The sequence below is a fragment of the Equus caballus genome, chromosome 16, assembly GCF_041296265.1.
Source record: "Equus caballus isolate H_3958 breed thoroughbred chromosome 16, TB-T2T, whole genome shotgun sequence".
Taxonomy (NCBI): domain Eukaryota; kingdom Metazoa; phylum Chordata; class Mammalia; order Perissodactyla; family Equidae; genus Equus; species Equus caballus.
The window spans coordinates 63,729,636-63,756,273 of record NC_091699.1 but is presented as its reverse complement, the minus strand read 5'-3'; the positions used below and the strand labels follow the sequence as shown (position 1 = coordinate 63,756,273).

At 43.4% G+C, this 26,638-nt stretch overlaps 1 protein-coding gene across 4 annotated transcripts in view; it reads right to left on the bottom strand.

The window, feature by feature from the left end:
* Positions 1-26,638, bottom strand: part of OSBPL10 (oxysterol binding protein like 10) — a 285,389-nt gene that overhangs the window by 53,763 nt on the left and 204,988 nt on the right. For all 4 annotated transcript variants that reach the window (XM_023620803.2, XM_023620804.2, XM_023620805.2 and 1 more), the window contains exons 5-6: positions 26,425-26,635; positions 15,772-15,926 (exon numbers count right to left, since the gene is read on the bottom strand). In XM_023620803.2, coding sequence (XP_023476571.1) covers positions 15,772-15,926; positions 26,425-26,635 — 366 coding nt within the window. The remainder of the gene's footprint in view (positions 1-15,771; positions 15,927-26,424; positions 26,636-26,638) is intronic.

The window sequence follows — 26,638 nt, the reverse complement described above, 5'->3', positions numbered from 1 at the left end:
CAACCTATTTTTATTTCCTGTATTTCTCTACATCCCAGACTTCCTCTGCTAGGCAAACCTGGGGTATGGTCTGAAAATCAGCCCACCTGGGCATCCTACCTGACAGATGCCCCAGGGCCTGGGCCCCCACTGCCAACTGGCTGCTGATTTTAGGACTTCTTCAGAGAGAACCCAGGCAAGACACCAGCAGCAAAACTGCCTTAATGATGATGAAGTTAGCTCCATCTGGAGGAGCCGTCATTAATGGAAGTCATTAATTAAAGCTATTAATGGAAGCCCACTGTAAATCATGCCTTACCATACAAATAAATAGATGTCACCCTTTATACCCAGACCACATTTTTAGAAGACTAACAAATGAGAAATGAATCTCATTAAGGAACCCCAAATAGCTTAACAACACGTGCTTAGGGGCTTCTCAACATAGGTGATACCTACAAACATGGATAGGATATGTACGCTAAGGAACAATTTTAATAAAGACTTACTATTGAGTGTACCTACTACGTGGCAGGCACTGAGTTGAACATTCAACACATATGATCTCCTATAATTCTATAACATTCCTACCAGGAAATTACTATGCTCATTCCCATTGATAATTCTCACAGGCAGTATGTGAAAGAGCTAGGGGACCCTGAAGAGATGCCATGCTAATCCCCCATCAAGGGACAGCTCAAACTGACATCTACTCTATACCAAAATGCTCAAGAGAAGAAAGGGAACACCAGCATCCTCACTCTGATCCCGGAAATGCAACCATTTAACCACACCTCTCCAAAACCCCCTGGGACCTCGAAAAATTTTAAACTTGTCTCAATAGCCAAATTCTCTAAAACAGAATCTCTCATTGTTTTTATTACTATTTTGTATTTTATGTTCTACCAATCGCTTTTCCAAGGAATCTGTGTTCTGAAAAGATATAAAGAGAAAGCTGGCCTTTGTGAAGTGGCACCTTTATGGCTCAGGAAGTAACAGTTATGACATCTGTCCCTCACTTCTGCAGGGCACAAGGGGTCTCCGCTCACGTGGTTAGGAACCACTGATCTCATCTAGCAATATCTAAAACGAGCAGGTATTTTCTCATTATGGGAGTTTCTATATAAGATCCCATTCTGAATAAAGTTTTTAGCTTTAAAAATTCATCATACTGGAATTTTGTAAAGGGCAGGTAAACACAAAAGTAGTCCCTTCCTCTTGCTTCCATTTCTTCCCTCAATTCGGTACACGAAACGGCTAACAATGTACTATGAAAAAGCTTCCCATTCCCCCAAAGGATTCATTTTCTCTCTGAATTACATAATGTATTTCTTTTTTAAGCCAGAACTACAAGCTGGCCCTGCATTTTAGTAAACAAGCCATTGAAAAGCAGATATTTGGAATCTGAAACACATTTTCCAAAAAATAATGTCATTCGAGGTGCAGGTCCATTGCCAGAGTAACCCGCAAAGCTCTTCTAAACTCATAATGTGGGTCAAATACTATACATTCACTACAACAAGTTAAGATTTGACACTCTTGAAGTACTACTTTAAAAATAACTATAAAAAAGAAGTTATAAACATTTCTTCTTCTTTTTAAAGGAAAGCAATTCTGATGAGTTTGAGGAAAATGTGAATAAAGATTTGAGTAATTTGAAGAATACTTCCATGGTTTTAAGGATTGGTATACTGTTCTCAATGGGGTTTAATTTCATTTTCAAAAAAGTTATATTTTCCTTTTCCTCCACACGGCTGTATTTCCACCACTCTTCTTATACTTATTCACGATGGGGTTATTTGCTGGGATTATCATGGCCAATAAAGAGAACCACGTGTGGCCTAAGGACAGTCCAGTGTCCACTTAGCTGGATGCAGATGGTGAATGAGAGAGAGAAGGGGCCGGGGCTTTGAGAGAGGGACAGGAGTGCACTGTTGTCAGAGAAGAAAGAAGATGGTGGTGACAGGGCATCACATGGCACCTGACTTCACTTGTCACCTCACAGAGCCTACCCACTTGGCCTGCAAGGGCAAGGAGAGTTATGGTCCTGGGGTGACTGGGGACAGCCAAAGAGCTGCTGGTGAAGTATGTTCAAGAGTGAGAGAAGTGGTTGTTTGAGTCCTATATCCACAGGGTCTGAAAACCGCTACCAGAACTTAGACAATTCCACCACTCTCTCTCCTTCTCTCTGTTCCATTCACATGCACACACAATCTACACTCTGCCTAGTGCTCACACCTATCATTATCCCCCCATTGAAAAGTTACAATTATGATTTAGCACACAGTGGGCCCCCTGCACAGCACCATAACCCACCAACAAGACTCAATTCAAATTGCACAAGGGATACAAGAACTCACTGATTAATTCAGGCAAAGCCCAAAGTATATGTGGAAAAAGATTTTACTCTTTTTTTCCATAACATTCTTTCCCCAAGATCATAAATCTCTGAGCAGTGACTTTCCATCTTAGGAAAGTGAACGTCATCTGAGGCAGCATATAAATCACCCCGGGAATAGTTATTCATCGAGGGCAAATAAAAACGTAAGCCAGGAGATGGTGAAAACCTGATTGCTACTGGTAAAATTTCAAGGGACTAGGCAAGCAAGAGGGAAAGCAGAGGAAGTTGTGAAATTTGGGGTCACATTTATAAGATGAGAATAAATACTCAAAACAACAGAATACTAAAAATTATCATACCACATCGCTACAATCTCTTCAACTCTTCACCTCTGCTTCAGATCTCACTTTCTCCCTTCGTGGCAACAGGAATGAGAGGAGGCAAAGAGAAGAGGATGAGGAGGAGGGAAAACCCACACTAAACATTGCAGTGTTTTAAGCCCTTTCCATTCACCAGTTTCAAAGCGCTTAATCCTTCAGTACTACTGCGGGATAGAAGAGATTATACCACTTGGTGCTGGTTTTTTTTCCAGACGGCTCCAGCTCACAATTGGCAAATCCAAGGTGGCTACCTCCCAACACTCTGGTGGGACGTTTATGTCACAAAGCCACACTGGCCTAGGGGGGAGGGGAGAGAAGGCAGGCAACATGGTGACCACCCTGAAGGCTCCCCCCGGAGACATGCTTATTCCAGTGTTGAAACCCATTAAATGCCCTGAAACACACTCTACAGGCCCCTGAGAAGGTATAATTTGGGTCCTTTCAATATATTCCACCTCTCTCTTATAAAAGCAACACCCAGCCAAGAAAAGAAAACCTTATCATTACCCACAGAGAGGAAGAGGAAGGAAAAAGAGATGGAGGGAGGAACAAGTCCTTGAAAAAGTAGCATAAACGGAAATTAATCCCCAAAAGCTGCACAGGAAATTATACTGTCACACCTTATGGCTGGAAAGCTCACTGATACTGCCAGAAACCCAAGTTCAAGAAGCTCTTGAAAAATGCACACAAGGCTTAGGCTTGTGTGTGATAGTTATGTTTGCTGTTGATTTGTTAAGCAGAGATGAAGGGAGAGCAGAATTTTTTTTTGCAAGACAGAAAGGAGCTCTTGGCATGGGAGACACCTATTAGAGTGCCACAGAAATGTGTCTTCAAATTCCATGTCATCTCAGGGATGGTCATCTTAATTGCTGCAGGCCACAGGTAGACCTGCGGCAACATACCACCAGGACCCACGCAGTCTTGGCATACTAACCTGGAAACATCACTTGGCTAAAAACAATTTTTCCTTCTTCTAATCTCAAGATATAAACGATAATTATAACTTATGAAATACACATGGATCTAAGGCCATAACAAAATACCAGACAGGGTGGTGTAAACAACAGAAATTTATTTTCTCAGAGTTCTCAGGCTTCTAGCCTGAGATCAGCCAGCATGGTCGAGTCTGGTGAGGGCTCTCTTCCTGGTTTGCAGACGGCTGCCTTCTCGCTGTGTCCTCAGAGGGCGGAAAGAGAGTGAGAGAGCTCCCTTCCTCTTCTTATAATGCTGCGGTCCTATCAGATTAGGGCCCCATCTTTACGACCTCATTTAACCTTAATTACCTCCTAAAGAGAACCTCAAAGATACAGTCACATTGGTGGTTAAAGCTTCAACATATGAATTTTGGGAGGGACAAAATTCAGTTCATAGTACCAGGTTTTTAAAGTCTAATAAAATAAGGAGTCCTCTTTTCAATGCTCAGCACAACATAGCTCAATTAATGTTTGGTGAGTGAATAAATAGTTGAGTAGGTGAATAATTACTGTCTTACTATACTGGGATACAGAGAAAACTTATGCAGGAGCAGTATACTTTCAAGCACAAATAACCTAGATCCTTCTGATTTTTAATAAGTCCCGAGGGTCTGATAGCTAGGAGGCATATCGTCTGCATTTGCAGATGGATGGACTACTTTCCCTCCAGACCAACAGCCAAAAGAGAGGAAAAAATCCAGATGATCAAGCCACTGCACATTCCTATAGTGGCAGTACCCAAAAGGAATGCCCTCAGTGGATCTTTGCAAAGGTTATAATAAGAGTTCTACATAAAACCACCACCATCTAGTACCTGCTGGATACCTGGTCAAGGCCAAGGCCTAAAAATGAACCAATGAGGTGAGTCTTCTGCCTGGAGAGCTCCAAGTCACTGGCCTTTAATAAATCTTTCATGACAGAAGCTTATGTAACTGACATGCCACCCCCTCCCCCCCCATAGGTTAAACTTACTTCTATTGGAGCCACCAGAACCTCTAGGAAGAGCAAGGGATAGAGATGAGACAAGGGAGAAGCACGCCCTTCAGCAGTCACGAACAGTATAAATGGACCTTATTCACATTCATTCCTTTATCAAATGTTTCCAGGCTGTCTACTATGCGTGCAATACTCTCTTAAATATTTTTGAGTATTCAAAGAGGAATCAAGAGATGGGGTCCACCCTCAAAGAACTTGGCCTATGATACACCAATGGTCAGATTAGAAAAGTCTTAGGGAAGCTGAAGATGAGCAGTGCGTGAAGACAAGCTGCTCGAGCAGATCTGGAGGACAGCAGTCACCATCTGTTACTGCCCAAGGCCCATTCCTCTCTTCTCCCTTGCTAAGAGAAACCCAATTTTGGGGCTCCCTAGGACTTGAGATCCCTTTGATTCAGGTAAGGCACACTCTTCCACAGACATGGAGGGTGACACATGATTGCTCTAAGGCAGTGTGGGGACCTGGAATTGGCCACCCCAAGATATGTCTCTTTGGAATCAGGATTATTTGAGGCTGATTGCTTTTGATAAACTGAGACAGGGAAGGAGGCTCTGAGGAATGGAATTTGCCCTTTGTTGGGACACCTTTGCATTTGTAGGGTAAATCTCTATCTGTAGGGGATGCCTCCCTCTCTGTACCAGGAAGAAGAAAGGAGATGGCCTTCTCTCTGGAAGCTCTTAATCAATGCCAAAGGCAAAGACTTAAATCTGCATTTTATTGTGCTAGTCTGGTAACCTCCTGTAACTGACTTCCCTCCCCCTCCCAACTTTGGCATTCCTTAAGGATTAAGCATCTTTCCTTAGGCTAGGAACTGATTGCTGCACTCACCTGTGACCGCCCAGCTCCAGACATAGACTTGCCTCCTGCTACCCCCACCGAGATAGCAGACCACTACCTGCTGTGTCCATCAAGCACTGTGCCGACAGGGCAATCTTGTGACTATTGTGGGAGGGACATTTCAATCACATGTGAAACACCCCGTTTGGGGGTATATAACCACTGTCTGCACCCCACTTCTTCGGTGCCCTTTCTTCCTTCGGGAAGAAAGGCCCCAGGCCATGGTTCCTCTTAAAGCTTTGTTTAATTTTCTCTTGCTATTCTGTCTCAGGTGAATTTAATTCGTTCTCCAGCTAGACGAACCCCCATTTGGGGAGAGGAAATGTCCTCCTCCCCTACAGCAGTCATGGAAATCCAGTTACCAATGAGCAGTGATAGGTCTTGGGGTGGGTGCAGAATCCATTTCTGGCTCTGAGATAACAGGAAAAGTACACTGGGGGCTTCCCTTTCCACAGAAGGAGTCTTGAGAAGACCCCCCTTTCTCTTCCTTCATTCTAAAGGATACTGCTGTAGGATACAATGCTTGGGAATGTTGTTGTCACGTTGCCACCATGAAGTAACAAGCATAAGGATAAAAAGCCAACAGCAAGAAGAATGGAAGAAGCCTGTTGGGGTTTTTTTTGAGAGAGAGAAGTAATCAAAGTTTTGCTTGAAAAAAAGAAAAAACACATAAGATCTACCCTCTTAACAAATTTTTAAGTGTACAGCATTGCTAACTATATGCACATTGCAGTATATCAGGTGTCTAGAACACTTTTTTAATTTTTTTAATTTTTTTTTCCTTTTTCTCCCCAAAGTCCCCTGGTACATAGTTGTGTATTCTTTGTGGGTCCTTCTAGTTGTGGCATGTGGGACGCTGCCTCAGCGTGGCTTGACGAGCAGTGCCATGTCCGCGCCCAGGATTCGAACCAACGAAACACTGGGCCGCCTGCAGCGGAGCGTGCGAACTTAACCACTCGGCCACGGGGCCAGCCCCTAGAACACTTTCATCTTGCATGACTGAAACTTTATACTCACTGAACAGCGTCTCCTCAATTGCCTCTCCCCTACCTCACCCTGGCTGCCACCATTCTACTTTCTGTTTCTGTAAGTTTAACTACTTTAGATACCTCATATAAGTGGATTCAGGTCCTGTGACAGGCTTATTTCACTTTACATAATGTGCTCAAGGTTCATCCATGTTGCAGCATATGACAGGATTTCCTTCTTTTTAAGGACTGAATAATAATCTATTATATGTGAATATCACTTTTTCTTTATTCATTCCACCCACTGACAGTCATTTGCATTGTTTCCACCTCGTGGCTATTATGAATAATGCTGCAATGAACATAGGAGTGCAAATATCTCTTCGAGATACTGATTTCAATTCTTTTGGAGAAAAAGCCAAAAGTGGGATTGCCAGATCATATGGTAGTTCTATTTCTAATCTTTTGAGGAATCTCCATACTGTTTTCTAGAAGCCTATATCTTTGAGGTCATCATGAGTTGCTACACCAAACCTGGGAGCACTTACAGGCAGAATTCTCACTGAGTGAGAAAATGAAATTAATTTATTGCTTGAGGTACCAGTTGTTGGGTCCTGTTATCTGCAGTTGAAAGAATGCCACCAGATACAGGAGATGATGTGGGATATAAGAAAGGGCACTGGCATGGGAAAAAGGAGTCCAGATGTCAATCTTGTCTCTACCACTGCCCAGTTCTGTGACTCTTGGCAAGTTAGCCAATAACTCCAGTTTGGGGGGGGGGCGGGGGCGGTCATTTGACCCCTAAAGACTTTTCTAAGATTTAGTGATTCAAAGGCCATGATTCAAAGAGATAAAAAGTCTGTTTTGCAGGATCTGGGAAGGAGACGCAATCAAACTGATGACAGGATGGGGTGTGGGACTTACTTGTAACAAATTCTAAATGTGATCAACAACATTTCCTACATTGCAACCAAGTGTCATTAAATTTGGGGGGGCGGTTTATCACAGAATTCAGTAAAGTGATTTTCAATCATTATAAGTCAGTGTTTGCTGTCTCACTCCTTGGTCAAAAGGCTGACAACAAATATGACAAAATGAATATTTTGAACAAACCCATAAGACTGAAAATTTATGTTCAAAGAATTATCCAAAGGATCAAAACAGCACATTACCTTATCTTCAAAAATCTATCACTGTCCCATGCCTGATAGCCTCAATCAACATCAACCTATACATTTATGTGTCCTGGAGAGGAAGAATAAAGAGATGATAAAAACGGGTTGAGGAGATTTTCTGGCCAGGCTTCAACCTGAAAGTCAGAGGATTTTAAACTGATAGCTTTATATTGCTGTTAAGCGGGTCAAAAGTTCAGTGCTAAAATGACAATTCAACCACGGGCATGAAAATTCTACTTGAGGCAAAATTCAGCTCAATCTTTTTATATCTGTCTCCTTCCTTTATTCATAAAACAATTTTCCTCCCTTGGCAAGGGGGACATTATAACACGCTTACTTGAAAATTCACTTCCACAATTTTCGAACTGTGGGGACCTGGAATTGGCCACCCCAAGATATGTCTCTTTCTCATAAGGATTATTTGAGGCTGATTGCTTTTGATAAACTGGGACAGGGAAGGAGGCTCTGAGGAATGGAACTTGCCCTTTGTTAGGACATATTTACATTTGTAAGGTAAATCTCTATCTGTAAAATGTGCCTCCCTCTCTGTACCAGGAAGAAGAAAGGAGATGACCTTCTCTCAAAAAAACTCTTAATACCAAAGGCAAAGACTTAAATCTGCATTTTATTGTGCTAGTCTGGTAACCTCCTGTAACTGACTTCCCTCCCCCTCCCAACTTTGGCATTTCTTTAAGGATTAAGCATCTTTCTTTAGGCTAGGAACTGATTGCTGCGCTCACCTGTGACCACCCAGCTCCAGACAATCGACTTGCCTCCAGCTACGCCCTCTGAAACAGCAGACCACTACCTGCTGTGTCCATCAAGCACTGTGCTGACAGGGCAATCTTGTGACTATTGTGGGAGGGACATTTCAATCACACGTGAAACACCCCGTTTAGGGGTATATAACCACTCTGTGTACCCCACTTCTTCGGTGCCCTTTCTTCCTTCGGGAAGAAAGGCCCCGGGCCATGGTTCCTCATAAAGTTTTGTTTAATTTTCTCTTGCTATTCTGTCTCGTGTGAATTTAATTCATTCTCCGGCCAGACGAACCCCCATTTGGGAAGAGGAAATGTCTTCCTCCCCTACAGAACCAAACCCAATTTGGCTAATTTATGTGCTGATCTAGAGCTCAGTACTTAGGGACATTATGAGCAGTATCTAAATCTGCTAGATTTGGGGAGAGTAAGGTGTATGGTCTCTTGATAACATTGGTGCCACTGCAACTCAGACAAGGAACTAAGCAAGGCTTCTAAGGGAACAATCAACCCAGGGGTTGATAAGAGCTGACAGCATGCTCCTGAGGCACAGGCTTAAAAACTCCCTGCTTAGGGTCTCCAGCAGAGGGATTAACAGTAGATTCTCCATCTATCCATCCAGGCCAGGAGGCAGTATCTGGGCACCAAATATTTGCCTCAAATGATTAATCAATATTATTTCTAAATGCTCCCCTTTTTCTATTTTATCCATGGGGGATTTGAGGAAGTTTTTAAAGTTTACCAAACGTTCTTCAACTGTTGAATGGATAAACAAACTCTGGATCCAATGAATACTATTCAAGAGTAAGAAGGCATGAACTACTGAAGAACTAACAACATGGATGAATCTCACACACATTATGCTAAACAAAAGAAGCCAGACTCAAAAGTCAATATCCTGTGTTGATACCAGCTCAACACAAGGTTGACATAGGGGAAGCCACATTGTAGAAAAGAGACTGTATTGTAACTTTGAATGACCTCTGATTAACTAGCCCAGACAGGCTCTGCAGCTTCTCTGGCCCCTCCCTGCTGCTTTAAGATGATAACTCTGTTCTTTTGAGTTCCCTAGGAATGCGATGGCTCCCCTGGCAGAGAGTCTATGTTGATAGCCATCATCAATGACAACTGCAAGATCAGGGTACAAGGGTTGCTCCATTCTCTCATGCATATGCAGTAAAACAAAGGACTCTCAGGAACTGGGACCAGATGTCTGCCCTACCCAGGGACAAGTCACCTCCCCTACCTGGAGATGAGCTCCATATAACTGGCCTGTAGTCTTTGTTCTGAAAGGTGGTTCTTTCAGACATGAGTCGGCCATCTTCCCTCTTGCAAGCAAGCTGTAAGAAAGAAACCCTTTCTCGCCTACCACCTTGCCTCTCCACTTTTGGGATGTCTATCAGCAAGCAGACGACCCCTTCTTGGGCAGTAATGGTATGATTTCATTTATATGACATTCTGGAAAAGGCAAAACTATATGAACAGAAAACAGATCAGCAGCTGCCAAGGGCTAGGGGTGGGGGGGGAGGCATTTACTATAAAAGAACACAGGGGAACAGCGGGAAGTGATAGAACTGTCTTCTACTTTGATTTGCTAGTACTGATGAAATTATGGTTTTAAAAGGGTGAATTTTATTATTTATGAATTATACCTCAAGAAACTGATCTTTTAAGAAACACTAAGGTTTTGACCCTCAGACACATCCTCCAGAAGGTGGGTGTACACGGTCACGTGAGTCTCATTCAGGATCATCTCCATGCCACCCTCTGCCGTCCTATTCCAATAGCTCAACCAATCAGATCCAGCACAGGGGACAGAACCCACTCCAGGTATTTCCATCAGAAAGCTTTCACATGGGAATTAGGGGCTTACAGAATCACTAAAAGACCTAGAGGAGCACAAGTCTGGCACCTTAGATGTTTTAATTTGTTAAAAAAGAAATAACAGGCTCAAATGGAGTCATTTGCCCCCAGAACCGCAAACCAAGATTTAATTACAGTTTCAACCTATCCCAGGAATGTGATCTTTTTAACAGTCACTCTGGAATTTCCTGACTAGTACTCCGGAGGTTATCTGCATGATAAAACCCCTGCTGTTCCCTCCCGTCCCAAAGAAGATGTTCTGGCCTGAAACAATCCTTTCTTTTCTTTTGCTAATAACTTCCTTACCTCACCCTCCTTCTGCCTATAAAAACCTTCTATTTTGCACAGCTCCTCAGAACACCTTTCTATTTAGATGGGCTGCTACCTGATTCATGCATCCTTGAATAGAGCCAATTGATGTTCAAGTTTACTCAGCTGAATTTTAACAGATTCAAGGACACACCATTGTAGGTAGCCATGGTCCAAACGTCAGGAAGCTGCTGCTGCCATCACAACAGCTTCCCAGGCCAGTGCAGGCGGGACTAAGGGCCTAGAGCAATGAGTCTGTGCAACTGCCTCCACACACACATCATGGCCGGCCGTGCCTGCCAGCAGCACCAGCACAGAAGAAACTGGTCTCTCTTTCAAGCTTCCAAATTGCCCACAAATGCATTTATGAAACCTGTTATGCACTTAGAAACCTTTGTTGCTGCTGTTAGTGCTACGGAGTTGATTCCAACTCCTAGCGACCCTGTGTACAGCAGAGTAGAACCCTGCCCAGTCTTTTTGAGCCATCCTCTCATCTTCCAGCACCATACCAGGTAATGCTCTGCCGCTATTCACAGGGTTTCCATGGCCAATTTTTTCAGAAGTGGGTGGCCAGGTCCTTCACAGCCCTCCAGGACCACTTCAACTGACCCCATCTTTTTTCAACAGAGTGATTAAGAACTGCCTTTCAGAAAATTTGCAACGTCATGTAACCAGAGCACGAGCAGAAGAAATCTTGACCTGAAATGACCACAGAACCAAAGATTCTTCTCCCCATGGAAATAAAAGACTGGGACACAAACAGATCTTAAAAGTCAGGCTCCTCCCTCATTTGGGAAGATCCAGTGTTAAAATTCCTTCCCCACCTCATCAAAGAAGCCCACCAATCAAAACCTGTCCTGCCAGCATTTCTGTGTGCCAGCCTGTTCCCCACAAGCTCTTAAAGTTCACCCCAAATCCTGAATCGGAAAGACAGATCTGAGGGCACACGCTCCCTGTCTCCCTGCAGATCAATCTCACAAAATAAAGCTGATTTCTCCCCAAAGAGCTGATGATGTAATCAATTGTTTTTTTATGCAAATCAGGCAGGAGAATTCCAATTTTGTGAGGTAACACTTTTTTCTAGTCTGTCTTAGTCTGCCAGTGTCTGTCAGCTCCGCTGAAACCTGTCCACCATGGGTGACCCCACTGGTATTTGAAATACTGGTGGCATAGCTTTCAGCACCACAGTAACACGCAGCCATCACAGTATGACAACCGACAGATGGGTGGTGTGGTTCCCTGACCAGGAAACAAACCCAGGCCACAGTGGTGAGAATGCTGAGTCTTAACCACTAGACGACCAGAGCCGGCATATTTAGAAAGCTAGCTATAAGAAAATCTGGGACATGAGTTGTTAGGTTTGCAGTCAGAAGGGTGGAACGAAGGCCAGAGAGCCATTCCCCAGGACCTCCACAATCACCATTCTTTCCGTCCTAAAACAAGGCAGGCTTCCACAAAGAAAGCACAATAAAAACCTTTTCTGTCTAAACTGCAATTTCAAACGGTGTTAAGAGCGCTGAAAAATTCTTCTACTAATGGGTAAAACCAAGACCTAACTCATTTCATTATGGAACAATATTTCATTTTCACATTTAGTTAGTTCTAGCCCCAGCAGAATAAAATTTTAAGATCACTGCAGTTGATAACAGAGCCAACCGCAGTTCTCTTCTAACTCATGTATTAAATATACACTGGTCTTTGAGTTTTATTCTGCAGGGAATGAAACAGACTAAGCTTGAAAATATATTAATTTTCCAGATAGCTGTAAGTTATTTTATGGTAAGCCAGAACCAGGGGAGGGAAGTGTGCCATTGTGATTTATAGTAAGAAATATATATTTGGTTTTTGTCCTCATTCTGGTACAGAGCTCCTAAGGGCCTTGGAATTTCCTAAGAGATGAGAGAGATAAAGGCGTCTTTTGTTATGTTAATGAGGCGACTTTTGGAAAGCTCCTAGGTAACCTAAGGAGGGTGCTGGTGTCAGTGGAGCCAAACCTGTGACTAGAGGGTTGGAACTTTCAGTCTCACCCCCTGACCTCTTGGGAAGGAAGAGGGGCTGGAGATTGAACCCAATCACCACTGGCCAATCATTCAATCAATTATGCATATGTAATGAAGCCTCCACAAAAACCCAAAAGGACAGGGTTTAGAGAACTTCCCAGTTGATGAACACATGGAGATTCGGATTCGGGGAGAGTAGTGCACTTTTAGAGGGCATGCAAGCTCTGCGCCCTTTCTCCATACCTTGCCCTATGCATCTCTTCCATCTGTTCTTGAATTATATCTTTTCATAATAAACTGTTAAATGTTTCTCTGAGTTCTGTGAGCCACTCCAGCAAATTCATGAAACCTGAGGAGGCGGTTGTGGGAACCTCTGAACTATAGCTAGTTGGTCAGATGCACAGGTGACAACCTGGACTTGTGACTGGCATCTGAAGTGTGGGGAGGCGGTGGGGGGGGGGAGTGTGGGGGTGGGAATCTTGTAGGACTGAGCCCTCAACCTGTGGGAACTGATCCTCCCAGCAGATGGTGTCAGAATTGAGTTGAATTGCAAGACATCCTGGATTGAGTTAATTGCTTGGCGGTGCTAAAAAAAAAAAAAAAAAAACGACAAGCACTGAAGGGAGGTACCTTTTTTATTACCCTAATTATTGCTCCTAAAGACCTAAATGATCAAAACAAGCCAGAAGAAAATAGTTCATTTAGCTAAAGTACCACAATAACTACACTCTTAAAATTAGTTTCCCAACAATTACTATTCTCTATATCAAAAGGGTTAAGGAACCTTCTCGTAAGGAATTTTTACCCCTAAGTGATTTCACTTCGTTCCTTCTTGGGTTATTTCTCCATATTGTACAAAAGGGAGGCAATGGAAACATTTTCCTTTTTCTGACAGAAACACGATTGGGTGGATATTGAGAGTTTCTTCAACTCTTAAGAACAAAAAAAAAGTGACATGGGGCTGGCCCGGTGGCGCAGCGGTTAAGTTCGCACGTTCTGCTTCTCGGTGGTCCAGGATTCACCAGTTTGGATCCTGGGTGCTAACATGGCACCGCTTGGCAAAAAAGACATGCTGTGGTAGGCGTCCCACATATAAAATAGAGGAAGATGGGCATGGATGTTAGCTCTGGGCCAGTCTTTCTCAGCAAAAAGAGGAAGATTGGCAGTAGTTAGCTCAGGGCTAATCTTCCTCAAAAAAAAAAAAAGAAAAAGTGACAAAGCACAATAGCCTAAAATAAAAACAGTGTCCAACCAACAATGGCTGTTCAGGTTGCGAGAATCATCTCCCAGAGTTGTCAGTGGAAAAAACGACAGGAGTCTCCCTGTGAAAGAACTTCAATTCTCCCTTCTCAGAAAACGAAAACCCCATCACACCATCACACCCCGCAAGTCTCTCATGGCCATCAGGGATCATCAAACTACACCTTATACTGCTCCGACAAAAGGAGTAAGGGCACAAACAGGCAGAAACTAAAGACTGTTCCCAACTTAATGGAAAAAGCTCTCCCTAGCTCTCCTCCTTCAGGGTATTTTTAAAAACTTGAACTTGGGGGCTAGTTATTTCTCTTGGACAATTAGGTACTATCTTCTGCCAATGCTGCTGACCGGCAAAGCAGAGTGGGCAACAATTTTATGCAAAAAGAACAGACCTGGCCCGCAAACTTCAGCGGCTAGAGGTAGCACCTATCAGGGAACAACAGAAGAAACACTGAGGCGGATTCACAGACTAAGGACAATCGCCAGCCCTCACAGGTAAGCTTATTAGTTAATAACCCCTGTTAGGTTTCGCCTGAGAACGCTGCTGGGAATAAGGATCTGAAGAATTCTTACCAAAGATCTAATAACTTACTTCTCTACTCCGTTTATTTCTCTCTAGAGCAAGACTTTAAATGCATTCATTATGGTGTGAACCCCCAAAGGTTCTTTTCCAAGGGAATGAAGGATATTGTATTTTTCAACCTTTTAGCAGCGAAGCACCCCATCCTCAAATGCCACCCCACCCAAGTCTCCCAAAAGAACAACATGACAGCGGGGTTCCTACCATTTCTTCAGCTGCCCACTTACCTTCCAATTCACCTGCACGTCGGATGCGAGTGATTTCAACTTGAAACTCACTGTATAGGTCGAGGCAAATGCCTTCCAAAATCTCACATCCCCTGTTTATTTCATACCCTGGGAAGGCACCTTATGGATGCTAATGAAATATCTTATAGAGGCAGGCTGCTCCTGCCTCTATAAGAGCTAAGCCACCAAGCTGTTGTCAGAGAATATAATCATGTGAAGCTTGGAGAAAAATTTCAATTGATGACCAAGACCATTTGATCCAAGAAGCTGCCTTGGGGCTTTCAACATTACAAAATAGATTTCGTGAGTGTTCTACAGTTTTCAGGCTCAAGTGATTTCAATTAAAATTAAGAACAACCTCTAACACGTGGTTAAAGTCAGTCTCAGCCCACTTCACGGGATCGCATACATAGGACACGGGCATCAAAAGAAAAAACACAAATATTCACTCAGGACACAAAGGAAAGGAAAGGAAATGCTGCATTTGGCTTCCTTCCAGCTGCCACTTGGAGGCACAGTTAGGCAGGAGAGCCACGTGGGCCGATGAGCGAGTCCACGAAGCCTGTCACAGCCTGGCTGGTCCTTAAGAGCTGCAAGGGCTGCTCCTCCCTGACCAGGAAGGGCAGGTGTCCCCTGCAGCCTAGACCTGGGCTGCAGTGCAACGCCTAGGAGTCTTGGCCGCTGCCCCATGGGCCCTGGCCTGGTTCCGTAGCATGCAGGAGTCGAGCACGTAAGCCAGGAGCTTATGTTAGCAAGAACCACATGAAGAAGCCATTATTCGGGGGAGCGACATAATATATTGTAACTGCTCCCATCATGTCAATAGGCATCATTTTAATGGGTGTGTTAGAATTTCTCCCACTTGAAGATAAAATGACTCCCATTTCAATAAAAATAGGAGAGCCCTCATTGGTAGGATCACAATTCACCCACAGCAGCTGCCAGACACAAGAACAGAAGTGCCAGGCGTGCACACAGTGGATTTCGTCTCTCCAGGCAATGGTTCCATTTTATAATTTGTCTCCTCTTAAAACAAAGAGATGAGCAAGTTACAAATATAATTACTGTGTTTCGGAACAAGCGAGAACGCAAGCCATGAAACTGCTGAGAGAGGACGGCTAGCTTACCTCTGGCTCTGGCTGTAAGGTCTGTTCATCTTCAGCGGAGTTTGGTAAAATTGCCCAGGTTATGTTGGCACTGGCTGATGGCAAAGAGCCAAGTGTCCCATTTTTCAGCTGCTCTGTGGAATGTGACTTGGGCCCGTGCCATCCCAGGATGTTTTCTGAAATAAAGACCTAGAATGATGCCAAGTATTTTCCAAATTGAACATTTATAGCTCAAGAAATATCTGTACCTCACTGTACAAGGAGACCAACTTGAAATGGGCCCAATCCTAAGTGGACTATGGTGGACTTAAGTGGGACTTGTTTTGAATGGGGCACCAAGTGTAGATTCGGATCATCTATTTATAAACTCGTTTCTGTATAATGTCAGCATCAGATTCATCATAAGCTGTTTCTCTCCCCAGTCTTGGACAAAAACAACTCACATTTTACCAAAGCCAGATTTTCTTAAAGGTGTTTTTCTTATTTATTAACTTTTTAAAAATATTTTTAAATATTTACAATAAAAAACAAAAGTCAGATTTTATCAAACACAGGCTGCTCACACTCTGGTCTGAATGCTAACTGACATGGTGACCACAGCTGAGAAAAGATGCCTGCAGTGTGATCGACACCACCTCTGCCATTAGATGTGGCCCATGTGGTCGGAGTCAGGAAGCCCCACCACTAAAGACAGGTGTGGTCACTCCATTCTAGCAAAAAACACTTCTTTGTTTACCAGATTGGTGTTTATAAAGCATTTTTCTAATCCTCCCTCAATCTTTGGAAAAAAAGACTTCCTAACTCTAACACTGGGTTTTTTTTAAGAGTCACGCATCATCATGGAATATTTGTATATGTTTACTAATGGGGATGGGAGCAATCAGAGGTAGATCTTTTGACCCCATAGCAATTCTTCCATTAGAACAAGAACAGGTCTCAAACTCAGCTGACCTACTCCCTGGAGATGCTGTCCTCGGTCCAAGAGCAGGAGTAAGCGATGAAGAAAAGGTGGGCTAAGCGGAGACTGCCTCATGTGACTAGAACTCAACCTCTCAGCCTCTCAGATGTCCCATCCACACAGTAATCACATCCATCAGCCTTTTCATTAGAGTTACTCAAGGAAAAATCTACAAGTTTCCCAAACTTTTAGCACCCTGAGGGAATCTGGTTGATGGAAACAAAATAACAGAGGCAGCTGAAAGGACGGTAGCTGTGCTTATGCATGTGTGTTCGTGGGTGCAAGATTACCCAAGCCAAGCCTATTTTTATGCAAAAACTTTTTTTAATGTCAAGTGTCAGAGCACATAATTCTGCTGCTTAAAAGCCTCCAGTGGCTTCTCATTGCAACTGGAACACAATCTAACTGCTTGGTTTGCCAAGACTGCTCAAGCTCACTTCATTCTCTCCCCACTGCTCACTATGCTCAAGCCACGCTGGTCCTTTTGCCATTCCTTAAGTGAGCCAAGTTCATTACACTCAAGAGCCTTTGTGCAGGCTATTTCTTCTGCTCAGATTGCCATCCCTCTAGTTCTTCTATGGTGGGGGCTGTGGGGCGGGGCGGGGGGGGGGGGTCCCTCCTGCGTAAATCCAGGTGTGAACTCAAACATCACTTGCTCAGAGAAGCCCCCCTGGGACTTCTGTGGCCAAAGCAGCACCCCAGAGGCAACTCCCTGCCCCATCAGTCAGTTTCCTGTCTTCACAGCACTCAGCACTATCTGAACCCGTTCTGCTTGTTTGTCTGTTTTTCTCCCTCCCAAGAATGTCAGCTCCTTGAAGGCAGGGACAATATTGTCCTTGCTCATGGCTGTGTCCCTAAAACCTAGAACATGATCTGGCAAAGAGTGTGCACTCGATAAATACATGCCAAATGAATGAATGACCATTAAGATTTTCAGAGAGGGGCCGGCCCGGTGGTGCAGCGGTTAAGTGCACACGTTCTGCTTCAGCGGCCCGGGTTTCACCGGTTAGGATCCTGGGTGCGGACATGGCACCACTCGGCAGGCCATGCTGTGGCAGGCATCCCACATATAAAGTAGAGGAAGATGGGCATGGATGTTAGCTCAGGGCCAGTCTTCCTCAGCAAAAAGAGGAAGATTGGCAACAGATGTTAACTCACGGCTAATCTTCCTCAAAAATAAAAAAAAGATTTTCAGAGAGTAAATTTCAAGAAGAACGTGCATTTCACAACGTCCAAAAAGTTAAAAAATAAGAAATGGCAAAAAGAGAGAGAGAAAGGGGAATGGTGGCTGCAAGGTGCTGGGGATGGAGGGGTGGGGGTTATTGTTTTTGTTTGTTTGTTTTTGTGAGGAAGATTGGCCCTGAGCTGACATCTGTGCCAATCTTCCTCTATTTTTTATGGATGGGATGCTGCCATAGCATGGCTTGAGGGGCGGTGCCAGGTCCGCACCAGGGATCTGAACCTGCAAACCCTGGGCCACCGAAGTGGAGCATAGGAACCTAACTACTACACCACTGGGCTGGCGCAGGGAGTTATTGTTTAAAGGGTGTAGAGTTTCAGTTTTGAAAGATGAAGAGAGTTCTAGAGATTGGTTACACAACAATGTGAATGTTCGTAACACTACTGAGCTGTATACTTAAAAATGGTTAGGATGGTAAATTTTTTGCTATGTGTATTGTACCACAATTTTATTTAATGGCAGAAGGCATCCAAAGGGGGCTGGCCCGGTGGCGCAGTGGTTAAGTTCCCACACTCCGCTTCAGTCACAGGTTCAGATGCCTGGGACGGACATAGCATCACTTGTCAAGCCACGCTGTGGTGGCATTCTACATAAAATAGAGGAAGACTGGCACAGATGTTAGGCTCAGCAACAATCTTCCTCACAAAAAATAAAAACTAAAAAAATGGCATTCATATATCAGTCCATGACATCATTAAAAAAGGATGAAAACTCACAACACTAAAATCAAAGACTGAAGGATGATCTGAGACCAGACTTGGGAGGAACCCCTATAACATAAATAATACAGCAGATGGAGCTGGACTAAGAATACCAACACAGGGTTCAAGACACCAGAATCTTCCATAAGAAAAGTGGACAGACACTGCTTACTTGTCCCACTGACCAACTCATCAGATTCTGAATTCTGGATTCAGAGCTTATATACTGGGCAGCTGTCTCGTAAACACAGGGGTACTACTTTTTAAAAATTTTATTTTATTACATAAGTAGTAAATGTCCTCTAGAGTAATTAGGCAAGCTTAAAAAGCAAGCTTAAAAATGAGATCTGCTTACCTAGGCAATCAGGACAGTGTTCCCTCCATTACTCCTACACGTCAATTCTATCCCTCCCTCCCCTCCATATTACCATCATTCAGAGATAATAACCCAGGAGATAACGCAACATGAAGTAGAATGTGGTGGAGCAGTGATGTGCTGCATCCTGGGATAGACAAAGACCAGGACAGGAAGAGTGACGGTCACAAAGCATACTGGGAAATGTAGTTTCCTGTATACTCTGCAACTTCAGAGTGTCAAAGATCCAGAGAGTAAGGAGAGGAGAAAAGCCCAATTCAGATCAGTCCAGCTGCTCTAATCAACAAACACTGGTTTTAGAGTCTTGACTAGACCTGTCTCGTTTGAGGATGAAGGAGGAAAACTCTAACATAGAGCAAATGAAAAGGACTGCATAGAGCTTGGGAAAAGAAACAGTATCCTCAGAAGGCTTAGAGGAAGAATATGTCTCTGAAATTTCTAACGTAAGATGTCAGAGAAAACAGCAGGAAAGTGTATCCTCAGCAGAACACAAGATAAAGCAGCCTCTAGGAACAAAACCAGAAAGCCAAAAGAAGAAAACAGGCTGCGGTAAAAAAAGGAGACGGATGCACTAAGGAATTATTATGAGGGAACTAAATCAGCATTAGAATTAAAATAACACTGAAATGAAGAAAAAGTAGACTCAACACTGTAGAAAGTCAAATAAGTAGTACGTCAAGATAAGGAAGTTCTACCAGTGTGCAGTTGCAAAGAGCGCAAAAACGACAACAACTAGACAGGAGGTAACAGAAGATGCACACAGAGATCTAAGAGACCCTGAAGGATCGAGATCAGGTCAATGGAACAGAAACAACAATGACAGAAGTAAAGAAAGCCAGCCTGAGCTGACGAGAGAGCTGTGGGCACTGCTGAAACAGGCCACCACACTCCAGCAAAAACAATGGGAGAGACTCACATCGAGACGCAGCTTAGCGATACTTTCTTAGGCTTTTCATTACTGAAATTTCAAACACATACAAAAGTAGACAGACAATAGTATAATGAATGCCTAGCTCGAAGTTTGGCAACATTTTTGAATAACAAAAATCAAGAGAAAAATTTTCCAATCATTTAGGCAGAAAAATTAGACTTGCCTTAAAGGGAAAAAAAAAAAAAATCAAGCTAGTCTTGAATTTTGCTACAACACTAAATGCCAGCAGGCAAATAGATGAAGAGAAGAATGCAAATAAAAGGGGATAATGCTCATCCTCAGGCAAGCGATCTTTCCTCTCCTAAAAAGAGTCAACATTGACTGAGCTCTTGTTAGGTGCCGAGGACTATCGTATGTAATTTATGTGTGTTCACTTACCTCACTCTAACGACAACCCATGAAGTAGGTTCTACTATTACGACCACTTGACAGACAAAGAAACGGAGGCACAAAGAGCTAATAAGTGGTAGAATCGAGATTAGAACACAGGCAGCCTGGCTCCAGAGCCCAGACTCAAACTCTACACTCTATGCCTTCTCAGCGGCACTGAAGACACTCAGAAAATATTCTACCTTCTGAGGGAGAAACTATGTGAGGACGTATACTAATATATGAAGAAAAGCAGCAGAACTAAGAACTCAAGACTGGAGAAATCATGTATGAAAGGACCGGTGGTGAGCAATGAAGCCAGTTAAATACAGAGCTGGGCAGGCCTGAGGGTGAGGCAGAAGAGACAGGAGCCTTGGGTACAAAATATAAAGAGGCACCAAGACCCTCCATAATCAAGATAAATGAGATTTAATCAGTATCACACATTAAGAATTAAATTAATATTAAAATACTACTAACAACAATAGCCCCCATATTAGATTACCAAAAATTGGTAAGTATATCAAAAAGATCAAGGAAATTAAAGTATGCTGAGTCTTCATCACTAAAGGAGAGGGTCAAAAAGTAGTGTATCATTCTTGTCTTTGATGATTAGAAAAACATAGGCTCAAGAATGCTTATGAGAAATGTAATGCAACCACTTCTAGAATTCATAAATATATTTTTTCCCAAAACATCAGAGAAGACAAGAGTAAAGGAAATACAACCCATGTAGCAAAATAGTGAGAAAACAAGAAAAACAGCACGGAAACGTAACCACAAAAAGCACAGAGGAGACCAACGGAAAAACAAACACCATTTGAAAGAAAAAAACCAAATGGACTACATTACTCTATGAAAGACAGACTCTCAAGATTGTGTCATAAAACAAAAAGCAAGTCTAAACCCTATTTCATTAATTCTAAGACACCTATTTTCACATCTCTGAAATTAGAGTTCATCTTCTAGTCAATGGCGTGTCATAGTTTAATTGGAAGCTTTAATAATGGTGGTTTTTACTATTGATGGTATTTGACAGTTGAGAAAATAGGCCTCACCTATGGAAAGTGACTCAGAAAGGTCTAAAGCAGGAAGAGGGTCAAAACATACCAGGGAAATACAAATGAAAAGAAGACCGAGATCAAAATATTACCAGGTGGCTGCTGCCTGACAGTAAAATCAACTAGCTGGACATTAAGTACCTTTCACTCTCAGGTTTACCCTAATGCTCCTGAGCAGGGGATCACCAAAGATGCCACAACAGAAGAGAACAGAAAGGCGAAGGGTCATGCACAGGGTTCACCAAATGCAAATGCAATCCTTAAAACAGGCTTTTACATACCTGGTAGCTCCTTCCACAACATGCCTTAGTAGATATAAGAAGAGAGGAAAGAAGGAAGTCAACTATCAGGGTCTTGGTTCCCCAAACCAACCAGAAGCAGAAAGAAAGCTATACAAGATTTAACTGTGGACTTAACGGTTTGAGTGTGGAACCATCTTCATCCATCCTTGGCTCAGTCCCCATGCCAAGGCTGTGAGGACTCTGTCCAGAGGCCTGTGACAGGAGACAGCACCAGGAGGGTCCCTCTCTCCTCCTATAACACAGGCATTTGTGCCTCCCCAGTTTCAGTAAACCTAAAATGGTTTTCCAAAATGGAGTAAGATTGACATTTACAAACTTGAGAAAAACATAAGGCATATTTACAAGAGAAAGCTGGGATGTTAGAATCTAACTGCCTTCTTTAGGGAGAAGTTGCCACTCAAAGACTCTGTTTAGACAGTTGCATTAAAAAAAAAACCTCCACCATCCGAAATATTCTACAACGCCAGTTTTTCTCTTTTCCCAATATGCTGTTTACTGAAGGAATCATCACATGTCCACCTGGGCTTTTAATCACAAAATAAAGGAAGGTGGCTTATGTAGGGCACATTTTCACCAGAAGTAGTAGGTGTCAGGATAGAAGGTATAAGAGATGGAGAAAGTGCAGGGCGTCTCTGAGTGGTGGAAAAGAGATGAACATTCGGAGTCTAAAGATGACTGGAAAAAAGTGAAGCCCAGCAGAAGGGAGAAGTCAACTGGCTGAAAAAGCCAAGAAGTCCTTATAATAGTCTCACCTATTTGACTCTTTTTGCCACACCCAAAACGGGAGGACCAATGTAACCGGCTTATTAACTGACGATCCCCACAAATCTTTTATAAGAAAATGAAAAAGGTTTTGGAAGGACAAGGTAAAGCAAGCACGTTAAATCTGGCTCTTCTTCTCCTGCTTTCAATTACATGCCTCTTGATCTTTCGTCCTGATCTTTGTCCAAGGGCATGTGTGTCCTGCACTGCAATTCCCCAAGGCCCTGCTGTCACCTGCTCTGGCAGTTTTGACTCCAGTGTTCTTTCCCAACATGCCTTGCTCTGATCATTCTGTTCGCACCCAGCTCTTACCTGGCACTAGAATGTGCATGTCTGGTTACAGGTGTCTGCTCTGACTTCTAATATGGTTCCCTGGGTCAAGGCCTGCAAGCAAGGAACTAACCAGAAGAACAGACAACAGAGCACACTGTACCCTCAAACCACTTTAAAGGTCCAGTTTCTCTCCCACACTGGTAATCCATCTAAAGCCCAGCCTTTTCCAGTTCTGAAGGTGGTCCTGCCTGCCTTTCCGCACAGAATGGGAGGCACACACCTAGACGGGGGAAAACAGATGCCCACCTACCCCTGCCCCCAACATTCACTCACCTCCATCAAGCTGTGGAGGCAGATTTAGTAAGCCACCAGGAACAGAAGAGAACTGCATAGCCTAAGCCTTGACCAAAAAGCCAAGCGACTTTATTAATTGTAATTACAAACCTCTCCATAAACAGAAGTTAAATGAAGCATTTCATGCCAACTCTATCTTAGAGATAACATTGGAGACAGGTCTAGAAGCTGAATGCATGGGTGGGAGGCAGATGAATACTAAAATACTTTCGGATTTCAGTCCAGTTGCTCAGCATGTTTGAAATGAAATGAGCATTAGCAGCAACGTTTGCAGACAAAGGCTCCAAAGCCAACATATTCCCCAGAAAATGCAATGAAATACTACAGAAGATGAAGCACTACAAGACCACAAATTAATTTTTGATTCGGAAAAGGAGAAGAAAAAAACAATGCAAGGGTTGGAAAGCAAAGAGACTCGAAGCTGGAACAATGCGCAGGGATGCTTGGTATGCTGTGGGGAATCTGCGCCTCCCTGCCCGGTGAACATTTAAAGGAAAGCTTGACAGAATTTCACTTTAATGAGATTTTGATTTCCATCAACCCCGCCTGGTGCTCCTCAGTGATAACCGTTATGTTTTTATCAGTGGGAGTCAGGCTGCTATGGCTGCTATCACCTCCAGGGTCCCGAGATTCTAAACAAACATATTAGGTGGTGACACTACTGGGGTCACCATATTCTCTCATTCCACTAGCTTGAGATTCTGGAATTCTGTTTTAATTGCAGGCAACTATGATGTTTTGGATGCAGGAAGTAATTTAATGTTTTTCTCCACTGTGTGACCTAGATTTAAAAGACACATGCAGAACATTTTAAAACTTAAGGGGCTATGTTATATGGAATATAACTTCTAAAAAGGTTAAGAAGACAAGGAAATAAAATAACCATTGTGATCTTCATACTCCCTCTAGTCTCCAACCTTCAGTCAAGTTCCTTGATATGAATGGCTGAAAGGAAGGAAGAAAGGACAAACGGCAGGGAAGACATGCAGGGGGCAGCACCACACGCAGCATAATGTCAGGGACACTGCTTGGTCTCTCCTCCTCCCAAATAGTTCCCACTTCAGCCTGTCACCACCTCTGAAATTCCCACCTTAAGCTTTGTCCCTCGAGGCCCTTAAAAGCATCAGAGACCCAATGAAAATTAGGAAAAAAAATCAGAAAATTTGCTAGAAACCAGCTCTGAAGAAATATTTAACAGACTGATTTTAGGAACAAGAAAATGGTTCAGGGGCTGGCCCCATGGCTGAGTGGTTAAGTTCGCATGCTCCGCTTCAGTGACCCAGAGTTCGCCAGTTCAGATCCTGGGAGTGGACCTACACACCACTCATCAAGTGATGCAGTGGCGGCATCTCACATAGAAGAACTAGAAGGACCCACAACTAGGATATACAACCATGTGCTGGGGCTTTGGGGAGAAAAACAAAAAAAGAAAAGAAAATGGTTCAAGCTTATACTTACCAGCGAAAGATTCTTGGAATGAGCCCATTAGGTTGCAGAGGCCAGGAGTTATGGTACAGTATGAGAGATCACAGAGACCTTGAAAAGCCTCCAGTCTAGCTCTGAATTTGTGCCCACGCCCCTCGGGGTCATTGAGGCTCAGTCCAGATCAGGAAATGACAAGGAGTCTCATGGGGGCTTCAGCATCAGAGTTCCAAGTTGAGAAGGAAGGAAGAGGAAAGGGAGAAAGGCAGGTGTGGGCGCCTTCACTCTGTGCCCCAACACACACATCCGCTCCTAGACTGGATCCTGCACCAGAAATTTCTTTTTTCTTTTGTTATAAAGGACATTTACAGGGAAACTGGCAAAATTTAGTAAGGTCTGTAGATTAGGGAATAGAATTGTATTCATGTTAATTTACTGATTTTGACCATTGTACTGTCATTATAAAAGACAGTGTCCTTTTTTTAAGGAAATACGCACTGAAGTATGTAAGAGTAAAGATACGTCATGTCTGCAACATCATCAAATGTCATCATTTTGGGAGTTTGGAGGCGGCTATATGAGAATTTTTCATACTATTCTTGCAACTTTTCTAGAAGTATGAAATTATTTTTTTTAAAAAAGTAAAGAAAACAAAATAAATATCTGCCCTGAGACAATTATGATGTGAGCAAGACAGTGTCTCTGGCCCTAAGTTGGGGGACCCAGAGCCTACTGGGTGGTCTGTTCCATATTGAACAAAGAACCCCAAGAAGAGGAAGGGATCTGCCCCAGTGGGAAGAGACTGTCTCTCGCCTCAGCTCTGCCACTTAGCTGGGTGACCTTGGGCAAGTCATTTAACCGCTCTGAGCCTCAACATCTCATCCAAATGATGGGCATAATATCTGCTTTGTGAAGATTTCAGAAACTGTGTAGCAAAGGCCAACCACTGGTTGAATCAGAGCTCAGTAAATGATGAGGGGTGTTACAGAAAGAAACCCAAATTACCCAAACACAGCCTACTCTGGAAAGCTACCATCCCTTCTAATCTTAGTGAATTGGAGGGCCAACGGGACTGGAGGAAAGCATGAAATAGAGACGATCACTCATGACCTAGCCTGACTTTTCATCACCTAAGTTGTCTCGTTTCCTTAGTAAGTGAACCCTGGGCCACAAAGCTCAATGAGGCTTCCGCTAGTCTCTTAATTCTAATACTTTATAATTACGTACAACATGACCAATCTCAAGCTATTTTCACCTTTATCGTGGCATTTAATCTGCACTAATATCTTTATATCTGCTTATTGATTAAACCCTCCTCCAAAGGGATTAAGGCATCTTAACAAACTGTATTTTTATCTCTAGTTTCTTGATAAAGAACTAGAAATGCCTCTGGTACGTATCCCAGAGAAATTCTCATACAGGTCCTTGAGGGGACATGCAGGAGGATGCTGACTGCAGCGCAGTGAGCGGGGCAGAAAGCAGGAGGCCATGTGCGTGTCCATCATCAGAGGGCGTTGGGGAAAATGTAGTGGATGGACACCAAAGGCACATTAGAAATAATGGACCAGAAGCTGCAAAGCAATGGATCTTAAAAATACAACACCGAATGCAATGTCATAGTTGGAATGAGATACAGAACATGATGCCAGCAGGTCTAAAAGGAGTTCCATAGCATTCATGTAAACATGTTAGTTAAATGTCTCATAGGATGTTATATTTCTGATTGGTAAAAGACAAATATATCCCAAATTTGGTAGGGAAGGAGAGATGGCTAAATGGAGAAACATTTGGATAAAAGGACAGACGGATGGATGGATGGATGGACGGTGGCTGGATTTAAAGACGGAAGGCAATGGAGCGACACACACACACACCCTGGATGGTACTCATTTGCAAACACAGAGGAGCCCACAGGGACGTCTCACCTGAGGCCCCTGGCTTGTGGCTGGGCTGGCTCACGTGGTGCACACTCTGCTGTAGCAAGCTGAGGCACTCCCCAAGGCAGCTGAGGGTGGCAGCAGAGGTAGCTTTCAGGAGCAGCAGATCCTGGTCCAAGGCAGTGAGGGGGCCAGAACCTGGCAGAGACTCGATGGCGTGCACAAGGTTCTTCTGCTGTCCCTCCACCTGGTTCATCATCTG